Source organism: Medicago sativa, chromosome 1 (genome assembly GCF_051527215.1).
Source record: "Medicago sativa cultivar Bolivia chromosome 1, Bolivia_mono, whole genome shotgun sequence".
In the NCBI taxonomy this organism is placed as follows: domain Eukaryota; kingdom Viridiplantae; phylum Streptophyta; class Magnoliopsida; order Fabales; family Fabaceae; genus Medicago; species Medicago sativa.
In genome coordinates this window covers 87146814-87161926 of record NC_140749.1, presented here as the reverse complement: position 1 = coordinate 87161926, position 15113 = coordinate 87146814, and the positions used below count along the sequence as shown (strand labels likewise).

General features: G+C 33.2%; 2 protein-coding genes across 2 annotated transcripts; one reads left to right on the top strand and one right to left on the bottom strand.

The window, feature by feature from the left end:
• Window positions 1–7001, bottom strand: LOC146958663 (vacuole membrane protein KMS1-like). The gene is made up of 8 exons (XM_085740199.1): window positions 6661–7001; window positions 4598–4809; window positions 4221–4299; window positions 3615–3914; window positions 2109–2257; window positions 1543–1659; window positions 680–859; window positions 1–522 (listed from the first exon to the last, which is right to left on the bottom strand). Exons 1-8 carry the CDS (start codon window positions 6713–6715, stop codon window positions 358–360), a joined length of 1257 nt encoding a protein of 418 aa, XP_085596325.1. The 5' UTR covers window positions 6716–7001; the 3' UTR covers window positions 1–357.
• Window positions 7002–12822: 5821 nt separating this feature from the next.
• Window positions 12823–15113, top strand: LOC146958662 (uncharacterized). Its single transcript, XM_085752419.1, has 4 exons — window positions 12823–12895; window positions 13749–13840; window positions 13981–14423; window positions 14546–15113. The coding sequence occupies exons 1-4, from the start codon at window positions 12823–12825 to the stop codon at window positions 14838–14840; spliced, it is 903 nt and encodes a 300-aa protein (XP_085608545.1). The 3' UTR covers window positions 14841–15113.

Genomic DNA, 15113 nt, shown 5'->3' with positions numbered 1-15113 from the left:
TTTTCAATAAATCGTTGCTGTATTTAATCTTAACCATAGTATTTGCTATTCCAAAAAGAATAGTAATACAGTACTGGAATAAACCCACTATAGTAGCGAATAAATGGTTAAAATCTGAAAGCCATCCCAAACAATAGTTACTTAAAATGAAGGTCATAAGTCATAACTTGTGCTGCCTATTGTGTTTGTATATTAATGCCTATAGAAGCTCTTATGAGACCTCTGATTCTACTTACCACTTTGAAAGGGACCTTCAGGAATAATTTAATTATAACAATACCAATAAATATTTCTGCTTGCAAAAGCAGCTAAAAAAGAGAGCAATACAAGCAGAACATGAGCATTTTATTAGGACATCTAATCAGTCGAGGTAGAAATGTTTGACGCAGCTAGTTCTATCTCCTGTTGTTTCTTCAAATAACTCTGAGCAGTTGAATTCACTATCTTCACAAAGAAATTCATAAGCATAAGCCACACCACAGTGTTCCAGATTGAAGCAATTGAGAAATCCCATCTTGTCCCCTGATAATGGATGATAGATGAAATGAAATAATTTTAGGAGAAATGTGCTAAAGATTAGAATAAGACTATGAGGGCCATACTCAATTATACAAGCAATTCAACATTCAAATTAGATTAGAAACATTGATAAACATGTTATGTTGTAGTTGATGATTACCTTTATTTTTGGGGAAACTTGATGAGGTGCTTTCAGATACTTATCTTTAACTGCATGGAGATTAGCAATCACACTAGGCAAGATAGAAGAAAAACCAGGTATATGACCAAGAACCCAGATAAATTCATTCTCTATCCAGTTAAGAAGCTGATTATTGCAAACTGAGATGATAAATACCGTCTGCACCAAGAATAGAACATACAGGGTTAATCAAAAGACAAAAGCATATTTCATATATCGATTATAAACATGCTGAGTTGAACATTTTTTTGGCCCAAAGACTATGAGATACTCCCTCCGGTCACATATATAAGCAAAAAAGTACTTTTTAGATTCATTCAATACTTAATGTATTTGGACTATATATAGACCAAATACATTATGTATTCAATGAACCTAAAAAGTACTTTTTTGCTTATATATGTGACCGGAGGGAGTACTTTTTTAAAAAAAGTAGTAACTATACCTATTTAAATATTACTCTACTCAGTATACCTATTTAAATATTACTCTACTCAGTCTTATATTTAACAAAAATGGTATTTTTTAAGTCCTCGCCAGTTACAAAGGGCTATAAACACATATTTTACAGACATTTTGTATACTATTACGCTTTTCAAATCTTCATCTAAATTTCCTACTCGACACATTATTTATAGAAATATTAACAGGAGTTTGTTCCCTTTATTGCTCCCTCTTCTTTCCACAAGATAATGTAAAGATGACAATGAGTAATATAACATTTTATTGTTGTTGTAATCATTTAGCAACCTCAGCATTACAAAGCAAATCAAAGCAAGGGATCCAGAAAACTAAATTAGTTGGTAGGGGAGGAATAAGATTGAGTTTAAACTTATACAAACCTGTATGTGAGTTTTAATAAGAGCCTTCCCAATGAAAGTCGCAAGAAAGAACTTCCAAAATGGAACGCCAAATTGTCCACACATGATACCAGCAAGGTCAAACAGAGGATTTGGTACCTGAAGTGCAAATTTCAGTTAATGGCAGTTTGAATGTTCATGAAGCATATAAAAATGCAGTGGTTTTGGTTAACAATAAAAGCTGTTTTAGTAAATTCAAGTAAAGATGTGCCTTGAACAAAGGAATCACCACTTTGTTTTCTTAATCACAAATTTTATACTGTATTGAGAATAGCATTGAGTCTGGGCACACTTATAAGCAAAAAACAACTTTTTAGGTTCATTTAATAAATAATGTATCTGGCCTATATATAGACCGGATACAGTGGTTATTCAATGAATCATAAAAGTTATTTTTTGATTATAAATTTGACAGGAGGGAGTACAAGCTTAAATTTAAATGGCACCGTAGTAATATTTCAAGAAATTTTGGCTACAAAAGAAACTGTTATCTATAAATTCAATGAAGAAAAGTTATCATATTACTAAAGAAGAAAGGTACTACTAACCGAAGCAAGCGCCAAAATGGTAAGGAAATTCAAATGATGACAATGTGATAAGAACCAACGCTTGATGCGATTTAAGTAGGTTGTGATGATTCCTTCATTTTCAGTATCCAACTCTTCCATTGCATCCAATTTGCTCCCAGACAAGCGTGCTACACAAATGATTTTATTAGAATCATGTATGAACCAGATCCTAAAGTAATTAACCAAATCATTGAAAAATAAATTAACTAATCACCCCGGTACACCGGACGAAATAGACCTCAAAAAAAATAAAAAAGAAGTAGAATGATAAACTTCACAAAGCACATCATCAAAGATATTCGCCCGTCTTAACTTAAGTGATAAGTGCCATTCAGAGGAAAGAATGCAGGTTTTAACAGTTGATTTAAAAACTACCGGTTGATATTTTAACACATCGATAGAATGTGATACGTGTGAATGTACTTAATTAGGACCTCAACCATTGATGTTTCGACTAACGGCTATAGCCCTACATTTTACCGTGCAGCCCTTGTTTTAGAAGAGACAAACCCTTTATCAAAAGGGAAGTATTGAAATTTGAAAACTAAAAATAACTACATAAAATTTGACCATGACATAACCTGCAGCCAAATATTTTGGTTGCAAAGAAGGTGAACAAGAACATATTAGGTCGAAATATTTATAAGCCATAATAATCAGACACGGTTAGCCAAGAAGGATACAAAGATGAATTTCAAATGCAGGATGAATCACATAAAGCATATATGCATACTAAAGGAGATATCATTGTAGTTGTGTAAGTCACTGTTTGGAACCATGGCAGGTGGGTGGATGGTTGAGAACATGTTGGTTTTGAAACTCCAAATTGTAGCTTCCAGCAAAACCATGGTGACTAGGTATGCAGCAACTTTCAAACATTAGGATGCAATTATAATATCATTTCACCTAGTTCTTCACATTTTACATAGTGTCAATCATTTACCAATAAAGCTTAAATACTTTAATTTCATATAATTTCATATCAAAGTCTCAAGACCAGCGGTTTGATTCATTTAAAAGTAATATACAACATGATGCATTAATTTGAGAAGACATAAAAATAAGTAAAATGGCACAGGCTTCGAAAAATAAGATGAAAACTTTAAGTTTACATCAAATATTTACTTGAATTAGGCATATATTATAAGCTGGGTTGAGCTTTGGTAAAATTTCAATAGCGGCTAATCTATAATACTGAAATTTCTTTGTTGCCTAAAACACTAGAGACCTTTCTTTTCTACCTAAAAAGCATTCAACAAAATGACACAAGTTACGGTGCTTCAACACAATCATAGTAACATGAAATGGAAGTATAAAAACCAGCTGGAACAAATAGAAAATTTACATCGTCATAAAAAAAAAAATAGAAAATTCACATGGTAAGCATATTTTTCTCAATCGTAATAAAGCCAGATTTTTATATCAATTTGACAACGACTTGGTTAAATTTAGATAAATACATGTCATGCAATATGCTCATTATACCTGCCCTGGATATAAAGTAAGGAGGAAGCTCCCCAATAGCTGTCCCCATACCCCATAAAACAGCTTCCAACTGAACTTGAATCAAAATGATGCTTAGTGGAATCTGTGAACCATGTTCTGACTGAAACATCGGTGGCCCGAATTGCGAGCAATCCTTATCAAGCCAAGTGGGACCTCTATCTAACTGTATTGTATCATACGGAGCACTCTTCAAATCAACTCGGCCACACTGCATGGCTTTTATCGTAAAGAATGCTATGTGGGGACCCAGGTATAGAACAAAAGTATGCAAACCAGACCCTAAGCCAAAGAAAAAGGAAAAATTTAACAAAAAGAAAACAGAAAAAGATAATAGATAAAAGCACAAAATCAGAACTCATTCAGCTATATTATAAAGATGTTGGGAGTATAATAAGTATGGTTAATTGGTTACTGCTCATAAGCATGAAAGCGCTGTACTGTAAGCAAGTTTTTTCAGTAAATCCAAATGACACAAGCAGCCTAAAGACCAACTGTTTTACTAAGTAAGTACTGACAAACAAGGAATAACACAATCAAGAACAGGAACCCTAAGTCATTTCCGTACATGTCTAATTTTTTACTTACCAAGACCGATTGAAGATGCAATCCCAAGGGTTATCCACCATAGTCCAAAACGGAAATATTTAAGTAGCTCCTCAAAATGCTGCAGAAAGAACACATATTTTTAGTGTCCTGGTAGTATCTAATCAAAACAAACAAAAGCACTACCTGAAACCCAATATATGAAGCTAGTAACTTAAAAGCACAATCATAGGAGTGCTTGTGGGGCTTAAGCTTGTAACAAGTTTTCTACAGTCAATTTCAAATTTGACTAGGTCACATTTGACATTTTTTAGGGTACTCATGTATGATAGCCAAATGGAGCCAGAAGTAAATTGTTTACTATGGAACTCTGATTCAGAACTATCATACTAAGGTTCTGGTAGAATAAATAAGAATACCTTTTCATGAGGACCTTCAACGGTAATCAGCATTATGCCAAGGGCCCCAACCACAACACTGAGAAGCATAAGCAATCCACCTTTGGCCAACAAATATGTTGCTGTTTTCTTCAAGTATTGAATAATAGCTAATGTGAAGAATTTTAGTGTTTTGAAGGGTTGTGTGGTTAGTGTCAAATTGTCTAGCTCCAATTGGTGCTTTTCAATAAGCCCTGCAAAACAGAGAACTTCTAATCAGCATATATGGGATGCAATAAAAGCTTAATGTAAGTTTTTCCAATCATTAGTTAAAAGAGCACACACGTCTCTTTTCCCCTTTTTCAAAGGTAAAAGGCTTTAAGAGCCTCGCTTTTATTTAAAACATTCTCTTGAACACTCTTCTCTGATTATCATGGTTCATAAATTTTCGGAAACCGGATTTGATTAGCCAGAACCACTTTTTCTACCCTCTGAATCCCACCCAAATCTAATCTAAAAGAAAACTCTCGTATACCATCATGAAGTCGATTAATATATTCCTGTGATCGTTTCATTTACAGGACCATATCAACCATGAACTCCTGTGAGTTCCCTCTCCTGTGTTTTCTATTGTGATCATGGACCACCTACACACTTAGCAGGACAAATATAAACCCCAAGGTTTACCCAAGCAGCAAGCTTAATAATGAGGTTGTGCCATTTCCTAGCAGCAATTTCGCAGATGTTTGGATACTTAGTTTTGCAATTACCAACAGTTTAAGCAATAAAAAATTGAAAACCTAACCTAGGTTATAAGGCCTTAACATTTTCTACCAAAAACAGAGTCTTAGGAACCAAAAGCTCCCTAGAAAGACAATCTATCATCCCAACCCAACCACCTCAACTTTGTGACAAAACAGATCAAAAAAATTAATAACACTAATTGTAGAATTCATTCACAAAGGAGGTGATTATGGTGGAGGCTCTAGCAATAGTGGATCTTCATCTACCTCGCAATTACCAACAATTTAAGCAATAAAAGAATAAAAATCTAACCTAGTCTATAAGTAATTTCAACCAAAATCATGCAGTCTTCGGACACCAAAAGCTCCCTAGAAAGAATAACCCCTCATCCCAACCCAACCACCTCAACTTTTTGTGACAAAACAGATTAACAATTTTGTTAACCCTAGTTGTCGAATGCATTCGTAAAAGAGATAATTATGGTGAAGGCTCTAGCAATATTGGATCTTCTATTATTTAGGGGGAAACACACAGACCATTTATTTTGCTTTGAATCAATGCAATCATCAATAGGGGCTAAACTCCAGGATTCCTCCAAGAAAATTTTAAAATTTAATCTCAAAAAATTAAAAAAAAACTTCTCATCAAACATTAGTAAAACATTATATGGCCATTTGTAACCTATAGATTTCTAAATTCATTTTAACTCGAAGATTCTTGTTCTTCAAATGCTCAAATACGAGTACCGGGGAACATGGATGCCTATATGCCACACAAAAAACCCTCCCCCATTTCAAACCCAAGAGGAAAGAACAGAGTAAGCTGATACATAAATGACTCTCAAGTGTCACTCTTTTATGGTTCAAAACTGCGAGTTGTCAAGATTAACGACCCTTCTTCAATTGACACTCCCCCATTTCAAAACAACAACGCTTTAAAAATCAGTTTCCACAACAAGACAAATACCCCCATATTACACAAACCATGATCACATACTTGCCCCAACAGCACCCTCCAAAACAAAACCATGCTTTCAAATCACTCCAGAAAACTGGAATATGGAAAACAAACCCTCTTCAAGGAAACGGTAAAAACACATAATTTCACAAATTCTTAAAAACAAGTCCATATTTTTTCATCAAAATACACAAACCTAGATACTATTCAAACATGAAAATCCATCCCCCAACAGACAACAACTCATATTAACCAAAACATAACATTGTAATACAACATCATGCGACAGATAGAAAAACTAGATTCAACGTAGAAAATCAAAATCTATATGAAAATTAAATTAATATTAATAATATAATACAAAAAATGAACTGACATGAATCAAATCAAAGAAAATAACATACCTGAGCTAGAAACGTTAGTGTTTCCAGATGAAGAAGCTATTTCTCCAGAACCCATTGTTGTTAATGCACTAAAAATTGAACCTTTACTATTGGGTAAGCAATATCTTCGATTTTTCGCTCTCTAATTCATCTGGGTTGTTGTTGATTCTACCGTTTTTGAAACTCGGCTACAACACAAGTGAGTCAAAAATGGGGATGGATAATTTCACCTCAAATTTAACTGACGAATAATAAATTAAAAATGGAGTTTCGTTTAAAATGGATTGAATTGAATTGAATTGAATTGATGAAATGAAACAGAGCTAAATCGGAGAATTTGTTAAGCTATCTCCGAATAGTATATAAACTTTTTTTTTTACGTAGATTTAAAAGAAGAAAAAAAAAATAGGGTGACATTTTGAAAAGATTAATATAGATAGATAAATATTCATTTGATATTAGTCAAAGAAAAATATTGTCCTAGCGAGCTTAGCTCAATTGGTTGGAACAATACATAAAATATGTAATGTCTTGGGTTCAAACCCCGGCCAAAAAGAAGTCAAAGAAAAATATTATATTGGTATTGTTATATTGGTATTATATATTATTAAATCATAGGAAATATTTTAAAGACTTTTTAAAATTTATATAAGCATGATAACTAGAATAAATAGACATTTGTTCAGAAAAACAAAAGGAATAAATAGAGATACTTGGTAAAAAAATAAATAGAAAATATAATAAATAATAAATAGCACTAAATTTTCAACTAATAAAGAATAAATTTCAAATTAAATTCAAATAAAATAAAATAATTTAAGTTACATAACTTAGAGTATACATTTTGCTAAAAAAAAAAGGGAAAATGGGCACTAGTTAAGGTGTATACAACGGTAAAAAATTCTTGAAATTTGTATAGTCAAACCTCTAAAATGTTAAGAATACTCTTTTCAATACAAAATTTTGATCTCTAAAATGTTAAGAATACTCTTTTCAATACAAAATTTTGATTTTATATTTTTGTTTTCTTTTTTTGGTGGTGGCCGGGATTCGAACCCCAGTTCAAATTAAATTCAAATAAAATAAAATAATTTAAGTTACATAACTTAGAGTATACATTTTGCTAAAAAAAAAAAAGGAAAAATGGGCACTAGTTAAGGTGTATACAATGGTAAAAAATTCTTGAAATTTGTATAGTCAAACCTCTAAAATGTTAAGAATACTCTTTTCAATACAAAATTTTGATTTTATATTTTTGTTTTCTTTTTTTGGTGGTGGCCGGGATTCGAACCCCAGACCTTGCATATTTTATGCATTGTCTAACCAACTGAGCTAAACTCACGAGGACATATTTTTGTTTTCTAACACTAGTTAAAAAGAACAAAAAAACATGTAATATAAAATAAACCGTCAATTTAGTTTATAAAATATCATTCTTCCACCAATTTAGTTCTTAAACTATTCAAATCAATTGAAATGAAAGGTCCCTAAATTATATTATCATCCATCACTTTGGTTTCCACAAGGGGATTAAATTGATGGTAGAAATATAGTTTAAGGATCTTTTAAATGATTTTAATATTCTCTTATCAAAATTGATAAGAGAGTAGTAATTTCAAGACTATATTGAATGTTTATTGGAATAATATATATGAATAAAGTTTATAGTTACTTTTTGGAGTAAACGATCAATCATCCCTTGAAATTGTAACTTCATGCAATTATCCCTCTAAAATTTGTGAAATCTCAAATGTCACGTCACACGGTGTAAATGATTGACTAATATTTGGAAAAAAAATTGAAGGTTCGACATGAAAGTTGTAGCTCTGTCTTTTATTCACGTGTAACTAATCCTTGATTTATATGGAAGCTGTAGTTCTACCTTTTAGTTTTCCAACACGTGTTCGTACGCTTCAATCCGATAAACACATCTCATGTTATGGTCTGTAGATTTGGATTCTCTCCATTAAATTTCTCTCAAGTTTTCTCCATTCTTAATTTCCACCATTAAAACACGTCAACCACTTTTATTTATAATTTAATTTTCATTGTATCTCTCATATTTGATGGTTGAGATGTGCTTTGGAAAAATTGAGAGGAATTTTTATGTAGAGAATCTAAATTCATGGCATGCACAGTAAGCAACGGTTAATATTCCAATAATTTAAAAGTATAATCAAAGAAATACATAATAACTCAATTATAACCCAAAATTTAAGAACATGATAAAAAAATTAAGACAGTTGATTTATAGGCTCCTCGTGTTTGCTCAAAAGCCCTTCAATTTATTAGAATGTATCTTCCGATGACACAAATCAATCGAAATGTATCTTGCTCAAAAGCCCTTCAATTTATTAGAATGTATCTTCCGATGACACAATTCAATCGAAATGTATCTTCCTATCAAAAAAATTTACTAAATATTCATCAAAAAATATCTTCCAACCGGCCTTCATTGAGGATTGAGCAATCTGAGAGGTCTACAAAGTAATATTCAAAATTAATACCACATGTGTTCGAGCCCATTTGATAGTCTGGGCTTTTTGGCCCGTTTGATAATATAAAGACTATAACCGAGGTAGGAAAAGTTTAATTTGTACCCACACATTTGTATCTTCACCCCTGCATATTACTAAAAATGCTACTTTTGCCTTTTTGGCTATTTAACTTTTGAGTAAATTACATCCTCCTTCCCTTTTGTGTTAAAATATACACTTCTCTCCCCTCTTTTTTAAAACATATTAGAAAACATTTCACTCTCTTCCCTTGAGAGAAGCTTGAATTACATTCCTCTCCCCTCTTATGTTAAAATCTACGCTTTACTCCCTCAATATTTTTTTATTTCTAATAATCTAGCAAAAATAATAATAATCTAACACACTTTGAAGAAAAATAGTATTGTGGATCCATTTTAATATAATCAAATTTTGAATACATATTTTTCGCTATTTTTTATTCACAATTTCGTTAACATATATTTTTAAACCCTATTATAAAATATGAAACAACCCAAAATAAAATTAAAATATATGAAAATTATGAAAGTCAATAAAGTATGGTTATTTAAAAGTGAATTTTATACTCTAAATTATAAATAATAACAAAATATTTAAAATTAATTATTATTGACATTTAAATTATAAAGAAATGAATTTATTTTTCTTAAATGATAGTTCAAAATTAGTATATATCATAAAAATATTTATTTATGTTAAAATAGGTTAAAGTGTAAGGCATGTTTAATTATTAAGGGAAGGGGTTGCAATTTAAGCATCTCAAAGGGGAGGGGAGTATAAATTTTACTTTTCAAGGGAGAGAAGTGTATATTTTAACATAAGAGGGGAGGGGAGTGTAATTCAAGCATCTCTTAGGGGAGGGGAGTGTAATTTACTCTTAACTTTGTTTTTCCTTTCAAAAAAAATAAAAAAAATTTACACCTTTAATTTGAAACCTCACTTTCAACCTTCCTGAATAACATGTGTTCATCCCACTTGTCATTGTTGATATGTGAAAAAAATCTAGGCTTTAATATGTGTTTCGTCCCTGTAATTAGGGGTCATTTAAAAATTGGTACTTGTAATCGCTAATTCTGGCAAATTACCCTTGCAAACCTTAATCATTTAAAATTTCGTCCCTCTCCCCACTTAATCACTGCCACGTCACTGATATGGCATGAAATGACAAAAATACCCTGTGAGACAATACCAAAATTCTGGGTTCCAAGCGTGACTCAACAATACCAAAATTCTGGGTTTTTTTAACACCAATTCTTTCTCCCTTCTTTTTCATTCCATTCGTTTTTTTTCTTCATTCCAATTTCCATTCCCATCCCTTCCCTATTCGTTTTTTTTTCTTACATCTCAATACTCCCCACCACCGAGCCATTACAACTGCCATGGAAAATTTTAGTTTGTTCAATCAAATTCAACACCATCACATACATATCAGAAGTGGTCCTGTAGAGAGGGAAAGCATGATTGAAATGACGAAGTGAGAAGATGTTGGAACCTTGTTATGGTTCAACCTTGAAATGACGAAGTGAGAAGATGAGGGAAAGCATGATTCAACCTTGTTATAGTTTTCAAACTGGAATCGCAAGGGGCAATTTGTTGGAATCGCAAGTAGCAAGCATTTGTTGGGTTTCAATTTTATCTGGTGCCCAAATTAGATCTTCTATCAGATCTATGTAACTTTGTTGCAGTAGGAATTGCTCCATTTCTCTTCAGTGTTCGACTTCTGACTTTCCGATACTCTCTCTTTCCTCCGTCGGCTGCACGGATTCCACGAAATGGTTGCGGCTGCTGGTTATTGAAAAGCGCAAAAGAGATACAGCGAGGAGAAGTAAAGTTACAAAAAGGAACAACGACGACATTGTTGATGCAATGGAAATATAACAAAAATCTATGTGAGAGACTAATCTTACAAGCAACACTTAATCGATAACAATGTTTTGTTTAGATTTGAACTCGAAATCTTTAATCCTCATGAATTTGTTGTTCAGTGCTGGTGTTGTGATTTGTTGTTGCTGGCCTATGAATTTATGAGCTTCATTCTTATTTTTTTGATCAAAATAACAAGATGATGAGAGAAGAATTTCTGGGTTTCATTTCTTATGACTGTGAATGACAAGATGAACATGATAGAAAGAAGATGAAGAAGGGGGAAGAGGAAGAAGAGGAGTGGAGCTTTTTCATCTTCTGTAAATGGGTCGATGTTCATATCGTAGATAAACTACAGATCTGTTTGAGTCTAAGACATGGTGAGAGATGAAGATGCAAGGGTAAATGTGTCATTTCACGTTTGGCTAAGACCCTCAGGGGTATTTTCGTCTGTTCATGTCCAAAATTGTTAAGTCACACTGCCACATCATTAAATTACTGACGTGGCAGTCATTAAGTGGGTCAAGGGATGAAATTTTAAATGATTAATGTTTGCAAGGGCAATTTGTGAGGATTAGCGATTACAGAGAACAAATTTTAAATGACCCCTAATTGCAGGGATGAAACACATATTAAAGCTAAAAATCTAATTTGACAAATTTCCTCAAAAACTATAACTAACATTTCCGGAATGCGAATTATTTCCGAAAAACTATAGAAATCCTTCATTTTCTTCCTCTTAATCTCATCCACTCCTTTTTTTTTTCTTTTCCCACAAGCAGTTTCAATTTTTTTTTTATAAATAATGAAAGATGAAGATGTGCATTGAACACCCTCGTATTAAAATCGCAAAGGAGATTATCATTTCCCATCCTTCCCGGTTTGTTTATGCATTTTTCTAACAACTCGTCATTAGACATTTTTAAAATAAAACCGGAAAACATGTGTTGAAATTTTTTGTATACAATATATATTTGTTTTTAAAAAGAGAATGTGCCACTTTGTTGAGACTATGCCATCGAAAAACAAGAAGAATATGCCACTGAACTTAAAATTGGAAGTAATACAGAATCAATATGATGGGGACCAATTATAAATGATACATATGCATAGTTAAAATCCAACACGAGATGTCAAGAATTCATTCCCCATGTGATATTTAACATTGCATGGAGTACGAGTACGACTCAAGTGGACTCAGTTAACAACTCAATGCTAGCTAGCATATCAAGATGGACGTATCTGGATGATGAAACAGAACATACTGCATTAAGTAACTGGAAAAACTTTTGAGACGTCTTAAATACTAATAAATAGGAATAGCAAACAAGAGTTATGCGGAAAAACCATTGCAGTTAAGCTGATTATCTTAATATTATAAATGAAACACAACACTGCATTTTAGCCCTAGATTTCCCCTTTGAAAACTCAACCAATTTGAACTGCAATTCCTCCAGCGGGAAAATACTAGGGTTTCAGTTTTTGAAATGATTTTACTCTGCTACCCTTATGATTGTATCATGTAAAGATCTGTGAAAAATTGGTTGATTGCCAAAAAAGTCTTTGTTTCACATGTATAGGTTGAAAAATTGGTTGATTGCCAAAAAGTCTTTGTTTCACATGTGTAGCAGAACATCCATCAATGACCACTGGTGCATGTGGTTATTTTTCTTCTATCCCTTCCTTCTATATAAGGGCCTAATGGGAACAATTAGCTCAAGCCATTTCAAAAACTTCCAAACTTGCATTCATACGGTTTGGTAAGAGTTTTGTGGAAGAAAGGTTCCTTTCCATCATCTTAGGTATGGCTCGTCTGGAGAACTACACTATGTACGCTAAGGATAGATCATTTGCTGGTTCATTGGTCGCTATGAAAGGTATGATTAAGGGTTAGTATGAAATACAGTTTTTTTTTTGGTGTACATTGAGTTTCATGTCACTATAATCATGTTTTGTGGTGGTGGTTGTTGCAAGAAGGCCCCTGCGGTGGTGATTTATTGTAGCAGCTCACGGTGATGGTTTTTGCAGTGGTGCTTGCATGCAGTGGCTCAAATCCTAATCTAGAGTGAGTTGCTTCTTTCTTCTTTATGCATTTATTTATATTTAATCACTTTTTGTTTAAGTTTTTTAGCTTTAGTTTCTTCTACTTTTACATGTTTGATTGAATGCCTCATTGAGTTTCACTTTCAACACTCATGTCCTTTTTGTGTTACAAATGTGTGTTTTAGAATTTAGATTTAGGTTTGAAATCGTCTTTGATCCTATTACATTCTTGAATGCCTATATGTGTGTTTTAGTAACGGTTTCATCATACTAAAAACATGTTATTCTGCTCCCGCCATATTCAACCCCGGATTTGGATTCACTGGAGATGCAAAATTCTTGCAGACACTGCAGTCACTTTACATCAACCATTGGATTCATCCAAAGATTGTAAAAGTAATTGGAATTGCTTGTGTTGAAGTATGCTTAATTAAAAACCTGTTGTTTTAGTTATGCCGGACTAATGTGATTTGAAGCATTTCCTATATGGTGCATGTTTTAAGTTGAGTTGATAAGGTTGGTCAATATGACTATGAAATGAATTAAAGTCAAGGTGTATTAATGACTGTTTTATTCATAGTGTGACGTGTTTATTATGAACTTTATGTTGCATGTTTCATGGTTGTTTTGATGTTGTTGATGCAAATAGTAATCTTATTTATGCCTTTATGATATTTGTATTGATAGTGCAAGGGAATGCTGGTCCGGCTATTGACATTGCTGTTAGAAGGGACTTGGTTAACCTTAAGACATTTCACATGGAATATGATATCTGCAGTGTGAGTTGTTACATAATTGATCCCTTATTTGTCACTGTGTTGTGTTGTTTTTTGTATGAATCAAATTTGTTGCGTTGAAAAAATTCTGGATATGGCAGTATGGTTAAATTGTTAATGATTTGGTCATTGTGTTATTTTAGAAGAAAAGGCTGCCTGCTTGCTTTGCAAGAGGATTTGGGTTAGAAGTCGCCCCTTACGTTGTCCTACGTGATCCAAATCAGAATGAGATCAAAGTGGCCATTGAGAAGAGTAATGGTAGGGTGTATTTTGCAGATGGCTGGGAGATCCTAAAGAGGTTTTATATGATTTTTTCCGGCGCTTGGATCACAGCGGTGTACGCAAATAGACACCTTTTTCTGTTGGAAGTCAGAAATTTCCATGGACAAGAATTGGTGTATCCACAATTCACTCCTCCTCAAAGATTGCTGCTGGAGTATCAGAGTGCCTATGAGTACAGAAATTCTTTTGTTCGGTATGGTTCTAATTCGCTTTTTCTTCCAACTGAATTCTGCCATGTGATGGTTAAGGAGTTAACTGAGGCTGATGTGACCACTGGAATGCTGGTGAGTTTGTTGGTAGTGTTGTGAATTTAAAGTGTGCTGCTATTTATCTAATTGTATCTACTTAACAATGAATGATGTTTTATATGTTTAAGCAGAAGATGAATTGGTTGGGGATTTGCCAAACTGCATTCCCCCCTGAGAGAGCTGAGCTGACTGTGATTGATTATCTTTGGTATACATGGAAAATGCTTTTGGATTTTTGTCATGATGATGGTGTGTCATGCACTTTTTCCGGCCAGTGGCAAGCACTTTGCGATGCCTGTAAGCTGATCAAAGGAGCAACAATTAAGTTCGGTGTTACCGGAGCAGCTAACAACAGGTTTGTCTATCTTTGTCCACCTCCAATGTTGATTCTGAGAACAAGGATGCCTGCGTCTGGAAACGTTGGGGAAGGCGGATCAAGTTATCGATTCCAGGAGTATTTCTGGAAAAATTAGCTCTGTTTGACATTGACATTCTGGTTGGGCTATATCAGATATTAATATGTGTTTAGGTCTTTATGTTCCTGTTTAGATGTCTACTATGTTGGTTGTGTGTATTTGTTTTCATTTTAGTTGCTTAATGTTTCAGTAATGAGGGAAGTAGGATATGACCTCATTTTTTATGTGTTCCTTTCCATTATGTCTACTCATGTTTTGTAACTTATTTATGTGACCCATGTTCTATTATTATGAATTGAAGTTTAAGTGATAAAAAATTTGTGTTGTCAA

What these genes read in the sequence shown, in the direction of transcription:
- LOC146958663 (XM_085740199.1), bottom strand. Translation starts at nt 6,715, where the DNA reads ATGGGTTCTGGAGAAATAGCTTCTTCATCTGGAAACACTAACGTTTCT. An exon ending in TTACTTTATATCCAGGGCAG is followed by an intron (nt 2,258 to 3,614) that starts GTATAATGAGCA and finishes TCATTTGTGTAG; the next exon opens with CACGCTTGTCTGGGAGCAAA. An exon ending in TTATTAAAACTCACATACAG is followed by an intron (nt 860 to 1,542) that starts GTTTGTATAAGT and finishes TTCTTGGTGCAG; the next exon opens with ACGGTATTTATCATCTCAGT.
- LOC146958662 (XM_085752419.1), top strand. Translation starts at nt 12,823, where the DNA reads ATGGCTCGTCTGGAGAACTACACTATGTACGCTAAGGATAGATCATTT. An exon ending in TGGAATATGATATCTGCAGT is followed by an intron (nt 13,841 to 13,980) that starts GTGAGTTGTTAC and finishes GTGTTATTTTAG; the next exon opens with AAGAAAAGGCTGCCTGCTTG. An exon ending in GTGAGTTTGTTGGTAGTGTT is followed by an intron (nt 14,424 to 14,545) that starts GTGAATTTAAAG and finishes CCCCCCTGAGAG; the next exon opens with AGCTGAGCTGACTGTGATTG.